Source organism: Meleagris gallopavo, chromosome 1 (genome assembly GCF_000146605.3).
Source record: "Meleagris gallopavo isolate NT-WF06-2002-E0010 breed Aviagen turkey brand Nicholas breeding stock chromosome 1, Turkey_5.1, whole genome shotgun sequence".
NCBI classification, from domain to species: domain Eukaryota; kingdom Metazoa; phylum Chordata; class Aves; order Galliformes; family Phasianidae; genus Meleagris; species Meleagris gallopavo.
The window spans coordinates 75,750,381-75,763,401 of record NC_015011.2 but is presented as its reverse complement, the minus strand read 5'-3'; the positions used below and the strand labels follow the sequence as shown (position 1 = coordinate 75,763,401).

At 44.5% G+C, this 13,021-nt stretch overlaps 1 protein-coding gene across 4 annotated transcripts; it reads left to right on the top strand.

Moving 5' to 3' along the window:
• The first annotated feature begins 19 nt into the window (after positions 1-19).
• ING4 (inhibitor of growth family member 4) lies at positions 20-4,799 on the top strand. 4 transcript variants are annotated; one of them, XM_010717951.3, is made up of 9 exons: positions 20-693; positions 1,102-1,215; positions 1,626-1,697; positions 1,880-2,046; positions 2,226-2,340; positions 2,656-2,764; positions 3,092-3,239; positions 3,638-3,699; positions 3,931-4,799. In XM_010717951.3, the coding sequence occupies exons 2-9, from the start codon at positions 1,191-1,193 to the stop codon at positions 3,968-3,970; spliced, it is 738 nt and encodes a 245-aa protein (XP_010716253.1). In that variant the 5' UTR covers positions 20-693; positions 1,102-1,190; the 3' UTR covers positions 3,971-4,799. The 4 variants fall into 4 exon arrangements, 3 of the variants coding, with proteins under 3 accessions (XP_010716253.1, XP_010716263.1, XP_003202721.1); XR_795070.3 differs by lacking the exon at positions 20-693 and having other exon boundaries at positions 705-1,215; positions 3,931-4,104; positions 4,198-4,799; XM_010717961.3 differs by lacking the exon at positions 1,102-1,215 and having other exon boundaries at positions 22-693.
• Positions 4,800-13,021: the final 8,222 nt, after the last annotated feature.

Below are 13,021 nucleotides of genomic sequence, written 5' to 3'. Positions count from 1 at the left end.
TGCTGCAATACCTGTAAAAACCAGTGCATGATTCCTTTCAGGTTCTCAAACAGCGGCAAAGTCCTGTCTGAGTTACTCTTAAGCATCAGTGTGAAATGTAGCTGTAACCTCATTTAGGGTTGTTCTGTCTGGAGAATAGCATCCCACCGGTTTTTGTGCTGGCTGAGGTATTCTCTGTGCCTGACAGTTTCTAGCCCTGCTGGGGGAAAATGGTACGTGATGGAACGTGTGCTTTTATGAGCTCTTTTTTAGATGGAGAAAAAGGAAATTACATCAATCTCTTTTTAAAAACTATCAAGTCAAGAATCCGGAGGGCCTGGGATTTGTGCATGTTTGACATACTGTGCACAATACAAGAACAAATGCTGTTTTTCTCTGGAGGATACCTCTCCTGGAGGAGGGGAGTGAAAAATAGCGTGGTGCTGCATGACCATGTTCCATTTGCTGTGCAAATTGAAAGGTTTGCAGTCAGTGAGGCTGGGGATTACAGAAGAAAAAGAACTGATATTAAGATTCTCAAGCTGAATTTCATCCCTGCCATAAATTCTCTTTGTAAGCAATGATGATTTTCAGTTTTATGTGCCTGTTGTTTTCTGAGTCGGTGTTTATTTCTTTTTTGAACTGTAGGGATGTAATCTGGTAGTGGGCTGTTTGAGCTGCGTGTAAAGGCTGTCGTTCTGGGCAGACAAGGAGGTACAACATTTAAGAATATGCAGACACCCTTAATGTTGCTGCTTCCTAATTTTTTGAGAACTTGATCTTGCAGTATTAACCTTGAATGCAGGGAAGTGGTACCTGCATGCTGTGTGGCCATATATCCATGTACTTAAGGACCTATTATCTGCACATTTCTTAGATATTTAAAACAGAAATGGCAACAAAAATTGATTGAAGCAATATTATGTAAGTTACATACAAGGTCCTTATAAATAATTATGTTCTATTGTGTGGAAACTTACTTGTTAACTTATTTGTTAAAGAAACAGCTTCTAAGCCCAGCAAGGCCCACAGTTGTTCCTACCATTTGTAGAAATTAATTTTGTGGCATGTGTATGGCACTTGTTTAAAAATAACTAACTAACTAAATTCCTTTGCGTGCAGACCTTCCCTGCTGGGTGATTGCTTTTCACGGAAATGTGTCTGCTGTAGAAATGTGTGGTGATGAAAAATAGAGACTGCTGCTGGGGCTGATGTGTCAGACAGCCTTGATTAAGGGTAGGGATGCCTTCATTTACACAGTGTGTGTTGCAGAGTGGGTTCAGGAAGCAGAAATGCTTCTGTTGTGCTTCTGAAGAGCTTTTCTTCTACAACCCTGTATTCCTCCCCACCTTTGTTGTTGTTGTTGTTCTTAATAATAACAGCGACAACTTCCAAATTTTTTTTATTTTAATCAAGCTTGGATTTCAGGTTAATGTGGTGACAGTAGATCTCAGTTTGATTAGACAGGCATGGCAAAATAAGAATTGTTTTTATCGGCACGCTAGTGTGAACTAGGAGAGAGTTCTGGGAATCACTGGACTGCTGTGGCGTTAGTTAAGTTGAACAGTCAGTACTGTTGAACTTAGCTTTGTTTTGACATTGTGGACAGGGTCTTGACTTCTCTACATATTCTCCTTTCCCTGCAGGTATTGAGAACCTGCCTTTTGAACTGCAGAGAAACTTCCAGCTCATGCGAGATCTGGACCAGAGAACAGAAGGTGAGGATTAGAGATGGTTTCTGTGATGAGACAGGAATCGTGCAGCCTGGCTGGCTTTTCTTCCTTTGCCTTCGTCTCTGGGACCTCGGGGAACAGAAGGAAACGTGCAGCTTTCTTAAGAGGACCCTGTAGTGTGTATGTATGTACACGTATTTATGTGTTCAATGGTCAACTTGTTTCAGACCTCAAGTCGGAGATCGATAAGCTGGCCACGGAGTATATCAGCAATGCACGGACTTTGTCGTCAGAGGAAAAACTGGGGCTTCTGAAGCAAATCCAGGAGGCCTATGGGAAATGCAAAGAATTTGGGGATGACAAGGTTCAGCTGGCTATGCAGACCTATGAGATGGTATGAAGGGAAGTGTCTAGTGGTTGTTTTATGAAAGACTGTGCTGAAGACCCTGATCTCTCTCTTTCAAGCCTCACCCACTCTTGCTTTTCTGCTCTTAGTGCAAGCCCTGTACTCTCTCCTCTTTGCTGTCTTGGGTTCTGTTCTGTGGTAACTCTTGGTCACTGTCTTTTTTGCAGGTCGATAAGCACATCCGGCGGCTGGACACAGATCTTGCTCGCTTTGAAGCAGACCTGAAGGAGAAGCAGATAGAATCGAGTGACTATGACAGTTCTTCCAGCAAGGGCAAGAAGAGTGAGTACCACCACTGGGCTGCAGATTGATACAGGAGGCAGCCAAGTGACTGTGGAAGTGGTGGGGATGAAGGCAGGCACTGAAGTGGTACAGACTGTTACGCTGGAATCTGAAGGACAGGTAAAAAGATGGTGACCTGGGCTCTTCTTGTGTGAGCATATTCAAGGCCAGTAGATAAAATTAAGATGAGATGCATGGCCCAAAGCCAATGTACATTCCGAAGTAGGATTGCATTTTGGTGCTGAAGAGGTTGTTACTGTCAGGTGTCTATTTTAACAGAATGGAATATACAATAACTTTTTCTCTTGTTACCAGAGGGCCGAGCCCAAAAAGAGAAGAAAGCTGCACGTGCACGCTCTAAAGGGAAGAATTCTGATGAGGAGGCACCAAAGACTGCCCAAAAGAAATTAAAGCTTGTCCGCACGTAAGCATTTAAGACGCTTGGGGGAATGAGGAGCAGCACTACAAATCAGACCAAGGGAGACTTAGCCAAAGTCCCCTATGAAGAATTTGATCCCCACCCAGACCAGATCCTGTGTGTTTCTCCTTGGAAAGAAAGGAAGGGAGACTTTTTAGTTTTTTCAGGGGAGTGTGGCATGAAAGGGAAGACAGATCGCTCCAGTGGATGTGAATGTATGTGCTTTAAAAAGAGGAGTGGCTGTCTCTGGCAAGCAAGGGCATTGTAATGGGAGATATGAAGGGAACCAGTGCTAGTTGATTTACTAACCTGATTTATTTCTCTTTCCTGCAGTAGCACAGAATATGGAATGCCTTCAGTCACATTTGGAAATGTGCATCCTTCAGATGTATTGGATATGCCTGTGGACCCCAATGAGCCTACTTACTGCCTCTGCCACCAGGTCTCCTATGGGGAGATGATTGGCTGCGACAACCCAGATGTAAGAGCCTGTACTTGATGGAAGTCGGGGAGAAGGGAGCGAAGAGTCTCCTACTGAAAGTCTTGTGCTGCTTGGGTGGGGCCTGATGTAGAAGCAGTGATGTAGAGCAGGGCTCATCTCAGCTGGGAAGAGCAGTGGACTGGTCAGTTAAGTGCAGCTTTCTTTGGGCTTTTCCCTAATACAACTGATGTTTTCTTGGCCCCATACCCAGCAAGGGATAATTCTGCTTACTAACGATGTATAGGTTGGGCATGAGACTCTGTTTTCTGACAGATCCTGTTAGGATTGCTACTAGTAATTTTAGAATTTGTGATTAAGCATTGGGAAGTTTCAGCAGACTAGAAACAATGATTTCAAAAGAGAACTACTTTTTAACTGAGTGCTCTCCATCTCAACAGTGCTCCATCGAATGGTTTCATTTTGCCTGTGTGGGTCTGACAACAAAACCAAGGGGAAAATGGTGAGTGAGTGATTAAAACAAACATACTGGGTGGCCCATTGGTCTCTGAAAAGGGGAGGGTTGTGGATGACAGAAGAGAAAATAAGAGAAAATTAAAAAGAGAAAATAAGACATTTTCAGAAGGAAAATTTGAATTTACGCTCTGGTATCTTGGAAAAGATTGTTTGAAACTGTAAATTCAGGGTTCATATCAGATCATAAATGCTGGTTTTTTGCTTTCCTTTCTGCCAGGTTCTGCCCTCGCTGTTCCCAGGAGAGGAAGAAGAAGTAAAATCCCATGAGCCTCAAATACTGCTGCAGGAGCTCTCTTCCCCCTGCCAGGGCCTCGTCCCAGCTCCCCCAGCCCTTGGGACCTTGGCTAGGGGGAGTCTTGCCCTGTTTGTGGTTTGGGCCATCCCTGGAATGGTGTGTACCCTCTTGGCAGTTCCAGTGTGTTCTGTATCCCTGGCTGCTTCGGAATCCCTAAGGGAGGCCCTCTCTGTGTACTATTCCAAACAGGTCTCTGAACCTCAAAGGGAGTGAATGAGGGCACCAGGGTAGCCACCAGATTCCCAGGGATTCAGGTAGCCCCTGATTTTCCTTGGCTTTCCTTCAGCCTCCTCAGAGTTCATTGCCTACTCTCTGCTGAGAGAACAAGGCTATGGGATGGGGGAAGGAAAGGAGGTAAGTCTTCAGCATTTTAGGTCTTCTATTTTCCTGGATCTTTTTCAGGAGAGAGGGAGTAACCAAGCCGCTACTTAATCTAGTACCTTGGTTGAGAGACTGAAAACTTAATGTACTCCCTATCTTTAATCATTCCACTACTTTGTCTGGCATTGAGCAGCCTCTTTTGTTGGGGCAAGGAGGAAGAAGGAGTGTTTAGAGCTAGCTTTATCTCTCACTCCTGGGGTAAACCTGCTCTCCTGGGAAGCACATTGTATGAAGGAAGAAGAATTTCTGGCCATGTGGTGAGAAACGGTTTGATCTAGCCTGTCTTCTGGCACCAGAATTCTCCCTCCCTTTAGTACAGTGGAGCTTCTCCATTATGTTGATGATGGAAAGTTTGGGGATCCAAATCCCACTTGTATACTATAGTATTAAATAAAATTCATTCAAACAAATGCTCAGTTTGTCTTGCTGTTACCTCCAAAGTAAGTAATTGGTCTCTTTCTTAGTTCTTTCTCAGCTCAGCTTTTCTACTGATGAATGCAGCACAGCTTTTTTCATGTAATAATCCTGAACATTCTGCCAAGGTCATCCTTTAAAATACAACTAATACACTTGCGAAAGAATTTCTAAGCTTTCTAATGTCTTTGGAAAACATCTGCCTCTTTAGTCATATCCTCACAAAGATGCTTATTGTCATTTTTGTTGGATTTTTTTTTCATCAGTAGTCCTCTCTTAAATGAGTGAGGAAGAACATAGATGACCAGCCCTCACTATAGCTATCAGGTAGAACACTAAGAAAATAAGTTGTCAGGGCAAAGCTTTTGCATCCAAGAATGTGAACAAGTTTTTTAGATATTCAGTTGACTTGTTCCCCAGTGAGTCACCTTCACCCTGGACCACTTTGTTGCCAGAAACTCCAGGTACTGTTAATAAAGTAGTGTTGTAATGTTGGCAGGTGAGGAAATGTTCCTTACTGAAGATGGCCTTTATCAGTTTAATCAGTTCCTAGGAACAGAATCTTTTGAGTTGGAAGGAACCATTAAAGGTCATCTAGTCCAACTCTCCTGCAATTAACAGCGACATCTATAGCTAGATGAGGTTGCTTAAAGCCTGATCCAGCCTGACCTTGGATGTCTCCAAGTACAGATCTTCCAACACTTGTCTGGGCAACTTGTTCCAGTGCATTATTACTACCCTTACTGTACATAATTTTTCATATTTCCAATCTCCTCTCTTTTAGTTTGAAACCACTTCTTGTTTTCTCGCAGCAGACCTTGCTAAAGAGCCTGTCCCTTCCTTCTTATGGTCTCTCTTCAAATATTGAAAGGCTGCTATCAGTTTTCCCTGGAGCCTTCTCTTCTCCTGGCTGAACAGCCCCAGCTCTCTCAGTGTGTCCTTGTAGGGGCGGTGTTCCATCCATTGGATCACTTCTGTGGCCCTCCTCTGGATGTGTTCCACCAGGTCCACGTCTCTCCTGTACTGAGGAGTCCACATCTGGACACAGTACTACAGGTGAGGTCTCACCAGCTCCGAGCAGAGGGGCAGGATCACCTCCCTTGCCCTGCTGGCCACACTTCTTTTGATGCAGCCCAGGATACAGTTGATTTTCTGGACTGTGAGGGCACATGGTTGGCGTGTGTCCAGCTGCCATCTGACAGTGCCCTCAAGTTCTTTCTGACATGGCTGTGCTTCATCTTTACATCCCCCAGCTTGTACTGATAGCAAGAGTTGCCACAACCCAGGTGCAAGACCCCACACTTGGATTTATTGAATGTCATGATATTCACCTGGGTCCCGCTTCTGGAGCCTGTCTAGGTCTCTGTGAATGGCATCCTATCCTTTGGGTGTGTTGTCTGTACCATACAATTTGGTGTTGTCTACAAACTTGCAGTGGGTGCACTCAAACCCATTGTCTGTGTCCGTGGTGAAGATGTTAAAGAGCATTGCTCCTAGTACTGACCCTTGAGGAGTACTGCTTGTCACTGATCTCCATGGGGACATTAAGCTGTTGACTGCTACTGGGTACGATCTCGTAACCAGTTACTCATCCATTGAACAGTCCATCCATCAAATCCATTACTTTACTATTTGAAGAGAAGGATGTTACGGGGGACTGTGTCAAAGGCCTCACCAAAGTTCTGATAGATGGCATCAGTGGCTCTTCCACTGTCCGCTGACCAAATAAGTGCTGAACTAACGGAGCAAAGGCAGGATATGATCTGTAGTTGAAAAGTGCATCTGGGCCAAGTGCAAGAATGACAAAGGATGCAATAGCTTTTGGTGAGATAGGCCTCTGGGTTGTGATGACCTGGAAGCTCTCTTGGAAGTGTATACTAGAGAGGTATTTAAAGTGGGAATTTCGACAGAAATATGCATTAAAACCAAAAATTTTTAAATGGCTTATAGTGACAGATGAAAGGACGTTAAAAACTAGCATTGAAAGAGAAGGAATGAACACAGTAACTGTGCAAAATTTAATCACCAAAAGGGAGAAAATAATAGAATCAATAGAAGCTAGAAATGACCGAGTACAAAATTGAAGCCATGGGAAACAAAGCTTGCAAGTGACAGGGCTGGAAACACAAGCAGCTTTTTTTAGAATGTCTTTTGTTTCTGGTGTAATTGAACATGGCACATGTCCATTACCAACTGCAGATAGCAGAATTGTTTGTAATGAGAGGAGGTGGAAGTGTTCTGAAAATATTTATTATGAGTTTGTGCTGGTGTCATATTGGAATGATATAGTTCCCAGGCAAACAGTAAGGAGGATTTTAAATGGCGTCTATTGGGGAGAACAATGTGAATTGGTAATCTTCAGTAAATAGCATTTGTAGCCCTGTGTAAGCTGCCCCAGGTGCCTGGGTTCCAAAATCTGACAGGTTTGAAATGTTGGAAAAGCAGCAGCTCTGTGCTGGACTTCTGGGATGGCAAGAGGACTGCTACAAGTCAGCTGACTGTTCCCAACCTAGGTTTGAAACAGGGGCAAAACTTATAAGCAAACTGCTTCTCTTTAAAACAAAGGAGAATTCCAGGTCAATAAAAATGTTTTGACCAGAAATAGCAAAAAGAAAATCTGTCGAAAATGACGTGATGTGATCTTTTTTGAAAGGTCATTTTTAATAGTTACCTGTCGTGGGAATAATCACTTGGGTAAGTATCCAAAAATTCTACTTCATCCAAAAGTTTGATTATAATGCTTAAGAAGGGGAGAAACTATGTTAGAGTCATCACAAATTCCTTTAAGTAGAGCTGGGTGGTTGACAGATTCATTGCAATAGCAATCAGCACAACATAACCACCTTCTCAAATGGAGCTGGAGAAATTGCCTCTTGGAGCAATTGGTAATGACATAGTTAATGGCTAAAGTCAAATCTGAGATTCAGTAGCTGGAGCCATGCAGCACTACAAGAGGTAGGACTTGTGCCGACTTCTGTAAGCATGTTTACTAATAAAAATTGGCTATGCACACAAACGACCTGTTTATCTTCTCACTATGCAATTTTCTTAACAGTGGGCATCATTCCCAGGCAGCAGAGTGCAGACTTTGGTGGTGTTCACTGAAATTATTGGAGATGAATTCTTGTGAGAAAATGACTATGTATAAATATATGTATCTGAGAGTTGGAAACACTGATTAGAAGGGACTCCTGGAGGTCACCTGGTTCCATTTCCCCTATAAAGCTGGGCTGGTGCCAGTCCTCAGGCAAGTGAGGTGTGTGGATAGCACAGTGCTGCAGCAGGGCAAGCTAGATAGGAAGTGGCTGCTGTATGGTTCCAAGAAAAAGGTGACGTTGCTGATGAGCTTAGGGCTTGATTCAAATGCTGACCAAATCAGTCAGAAGATCTCAAGCCAACAGCAGAGAAGAAAAATAAATTTACCTGAGAGATAGCTTGCTTCTAATGGCTGAAAATAAGATCAGCTTCTCCCAGGATGTTTCTCATTGCAGATGTACAGATGCACCATATCGGGAGGTGGTAGTTGCAGATGACAATGGGTTTGCTCCCCTCCAGCATCTGCAGAGAAATGGGCGATGCTTTCTCCAAGTTCAGAAGGGGACATGAAGGGTATCTCATTGTGCTCTCACTTCAGTGAAGCTTCACTAAAAGCATGCGGGCTGCTGAAGTGACTGAGCACTGCAACACAGCTGCAGTGAGTCATCCTGCAAAGTGGCAATGGGATCACTGATGTTTTGTTTCTCCTGGAGCAGGGCAAGACACATTGCTCATGTCCCAACTGTGTGTTGGTGGCTTGTCTAAGGTGATAATACAAACTTCCAAGTGAACTTGGAACCAGGACCCTGCACTAAGCATACCTGGTTGGTTCAGCAGTCTCTGAGCAGTTGTCCTGTATAAATGGCCACAGGTGTACTTTTCTCCCTGCTGTGTGAACTAGGAAGAGCTGACCTTAGTCTTGTCAGTGATAGTTCAGATTTCTGGCTAAGGATCTTGCAAAAGGCCTTGCTGGTGTAAAATGTGTGCAAAGAGTTTTACTTTTATGCCCAAGCAGAAATTGGATCTTGTATTTCTGAGGTTAATAACACTGTTGATTATATGGATTTTTTCTCCACAAATTCAGGCCCAAAGTCTCCCAGATCACTTCCACTGCTGAGAAATCAAAGGGCTCTGTTAGCTCCACAATTTTCCAAGTGGCTCCATGGCTACATGTGGACCTGCTATATACAGGAAGGACAGAGCTTCAGGTTGGAAGGGACCTCTAGGGTTGACTTCCAAGTCCATGGATAAGCAGTGAGCATACACACTCCTTTTGGTTGGGTGATTTGAGTTTCTTATCTCTCCCGTGGTGGATTTCCAATGGGGAGGTGATATCCTCCTTCAAACTGACTGCAGTGCTTAACTTTTCTTGAGCGATGCATTAATAGAGTTAAAGAGTAACAAGACCAAGACAGAAAACAGTGTCCTGCCTTTCTTTCCAAATACAACTGAAGGAAGTTCCTCCAACTCTGTTGCCTAGTAGTTGCAGTATCAGGAGATGTATACATGTTTTTATCAAATAAAATGCATTTCATTTATAAAAATAGTCAAGCATCTTGATTAATATATGCTAATTTATGTTTATTATTCTGAATGCATTAAAAAATAAATGTTAAGTTTAAAAAAGACATTTTTGCCTGTGTCTTAAGGACAGGCGAACCTGTGATGAACACTAAGCTCCTACAGTCTGGTTTAAAAATGTTCTCGAAGTGTCCACTTCAGTCTATTTTTGCAGATTTGCTTTCTGCACAATTTAGTTTCTGCACAATTTAATTTCAGTGGATTGGGTCACTGCCACTGAGGGGATAACCTGTTCAAAGCAGGAAACAAGGCTGGGAGGAGAAAAGGCTGGAATTAGTTTTTACACATCGATGACGAGCTTTCAGAGAAAGTGTGAGACCATGAGATTTCCTTGTTCTGAAAGCCTGAATGATGTTATTCAGTTGCCACAGAAAGATTCAGGTGGGGAGGGAGCTCAGGAGCCCTCTTGCCCAGCCCCCTGCTCACACCGGGCTGGTGTGCTTAGGCTATTCTGCCCTAAGCCAGTCTGCCTAAAGGGCCAGAGCAGTTCATTCAAGCATGCTTTTAAGAATCTGCCTCATTTTAAATTGTATTATGAGTTCAAGAAACCATTTAAAAATGAAGTTTTTGCAATCAATTAAATAGTCCATTTTCTAAATGAGGAGTAAAAAAATACTTCATTATTTCCTAACAAAATAAAATGTAAATTAGGTATTGGAATTAATGCACATTACTACATACAGTGCTCGTATAAGTGTGAATAGATTAATGCATCCACCACGTTAAAACAAGGCTGTATTTACCAGCACATCTGAATAGCTCTCGGTCAGTGACAGTAAACCTACAAAAATAAAGTGCAACTCAGAGCAAAGATTAGGTAACCTGTTATTAAACTCATCAGTTTGTATCGTTTCGGTTTAGTTCACCACACTGTCTCATGCTTTTGTCTGTGGAGACGCCAGCCCTGCTTGCAATAGGCCGGTGCCCACACCCTTTCCCCACTTCTGACCTGGCTCCGCGCTCCCCTTTGCCCCATGGGTCCTTTGCTCAGCAGAGCCAGGGCCCAGCTTGGTGCCAGGCCATCAGCACCTCACAGGACCACCACAGCATGGCAGAGGTTGGTCAGGCTTCATCAACACATCACGTCCAGCACATTTCTGTGTGCTTACCTGCATCCTGTGATGTTTTCCATCAGCCTGATCGAGGAAAGGGCACTGTTCTCTGGTAGCAGAGGAGGAAGAGCCTGTGAGCTATGCTCCTGGGCTTTCAGGCATTTTTTCTGTCAGTGGTATCTGGGGACACAGCAATCAGACAGTGACATGAAAAACACAGATCATCTCCCAGCAGAAGCAGTGCTATTGGCGGTTCTTGCTGCAGCATGTGCTGTAGGCCTGGGGGTTACAGCCTGCTCCACTCAGACAAGCACAGGAACATATCTGCAGGAAATGCAAGCTTCTGAAAACAAGACTGCAAATCTACTCCAGGGCATGAATGATAGAGCTTGTAGTGTGGCATCAGTGGTGCAACTTTACTGGCGCCAAGATAGCCCTCAGATGTCAGGAAATGCTGGAATTAACCTCACTCTTATGCTATACTTTGCAGATGGCTGACCCCACAGCAGGGAACAACCCACGCAAGCTCTCTGTATTGATGATTCCTGTTCAAAACGTTTATCCTATCCTCATCCTTGCCCGGAAGATAAAGTAGTATTTGTAGAAATATACAACATAAGTGTCACAGAGCCAGCTGGCACAATCATAGCCAAACAGCTTCCCCTGCACTCACCATCTCCCTGACTGGTGCACACTACACAATGCTGTTCTGTGCACTTGTGGACCGTAAGATTTCCCTGAAGATTTCTGACAAGCTGAACCGAACCCAAGGTAGCTCACAGAGGTAGGATGGACTCAGCCTCAGAAAGCCTTTAGGTACATGGGCAGCCAAACTGTCCTCACATCACTAAACATAGTTTTTCTAAATACACAGTAGATCTCCCTTGGATCTGATACTAGAACGTCAACCAAAGATGATTCCTTTATCAGCTCCTTCATCATATTCCTCATGTTTGAATTCCCAGTGTACATTCAGAGACTCTGGCACACTCATTCTTGTTTCCTTCATCTATATGCCATAAACAGGAGGTCCAAACAGGAGCTCTCGTGATAACCCTGTGTGATGTGCCAGATTAGTGCTTTCCTCAGTCATGAATTTCCATCAGCCACTGAGGTCAGCATTATGTTCTCCCAGGGAGATGCCCAGTGATGGCAGAACACAGCCTGGGCTCTGCTGTCACTGCAGAGCAGAGGTGATTCATGAGTCTGGGGAGCTGAAGGTTCTAGAGATGTCTAAAATGCATTTCAAACTCTGCAATGGAAAAAAAGAAGAAATGGAAAAAGCTTGAGCTTTGTTGTCTGATTTAATGGGAGTGGCAAGAAACAGCTAGAAAATGTCTCCTGCTCGCAGTGTTTGAAAGATGCCATAAAAGCATCCTAAAACTCAGTGCTGTTGTTAAATGGTTGGCCTTCAAGCTTCTAGGAAGTGTTGTCTGTCAACAGGACCTCTTGGAGCAAACTGTAGCTTGTCTCCTGCAGGGAGTCACAGAGCTCTGTGCTGCTGCCAGATGTCTTTGTAGTGCCTGGCTGCAGTGGTTTGATCTTTCCTGGCAGCTTATGTGGCCACTTTGTTCACTGGCAGCTGGTGCTCTGCAAGGGCAGCCAGCATATCTGCAATTCTCTCTGCAGCTGCTGCACAAAGCAGAGCTGCTTGCATCTCCTGCGATCTGCATTGGAAACCACTTTTTCAGGGTTTTCCTGCTGTTTGGGCTGTCCAACACTCTGTTTTGCCTGCAGATCTCAGATCAGATTAGGCTGTGTGGTGCTGCAGTGGGTATTGAAAGCTGCTGTGCTGCCCTGGTTTTTGCTTATGGATGCAGTTTCTGGTGCGGCTGTGCCAGACAATGCTTTGGAGCCACACTGACAGCTCCTTGCCCATGATGATTGTGGTCATTCTCTGTCACATCAGAAGGCACCCAGCCAGAGGAGGCTCTCCCAAGCACTGCTGGCCATCAACCATGCAATGTGTTCATGGGTCACTGTGTCTGCTCCCTGGGCTTTAGCCTTGGTAGCTGAGTGCCCCTGGGCCGCTCCATGCTCACAGGCTGTACCAGCGCTGCTCTGCCAACTCCTCAGACAAAATCCCTCCTTTTTCCAGGGAGGTGTTTATGCCCAGAGCACAGCTCTGTTCCCTACTGCCTGGGACACTCCCTCTGGAAGATGCTTCATTGACTCCAATCAACCAGAAAGTGGCACAGCTGTCCAAGAGAGGTGACACCGATTTCCTAGTGATTCTTGAAGCAAGTTGCTGCTCAGACACTCTCTGTGGAGGCATGAGGTGGGCTTCAGTCTCTGCAGGTAGAAAAGGAATCAGTTTTATATCCTTTCTTCTGCAGAAGAGCACAACACGCTTTAAAGTTAAAAGGGACACACTTGGCTCCTGCTCCTTGGTATTGCCTTGTTCCCTTGTCCCCAGCTATCTGCTCTCTGCATCAGCTCCTTCATCCCTTGTGGTATGGCTATGCTAGAGCCCCTTCACATCATGTGCCTCGGGTCTCCTACACTGGTCACCCCAGTGCCCACCAACTCTTCCCACTTGACTAGTATCA

Coding starts and splice junctions, on each gene's coding strand:
- ING4 (XM_010717951.3), top strand. CDS start 1,191: ATGTGTCAGACAGCCTTGATTAAGG. Junction 2,047..2,225: donor CTATGCAGACCTATGAGATG/GTATGAAGGGAA, acceptor TCTTTTTTGCAG/GTCGATAAGCACATCCGGCG. Junction 3,700..3,930: donor ACAAAACCAAGGGGAAAATG/GTGAGTGAGTGA, acceptor CCTTTCTGCCAG/GTTCTGCCCTCGCTGTTCCC.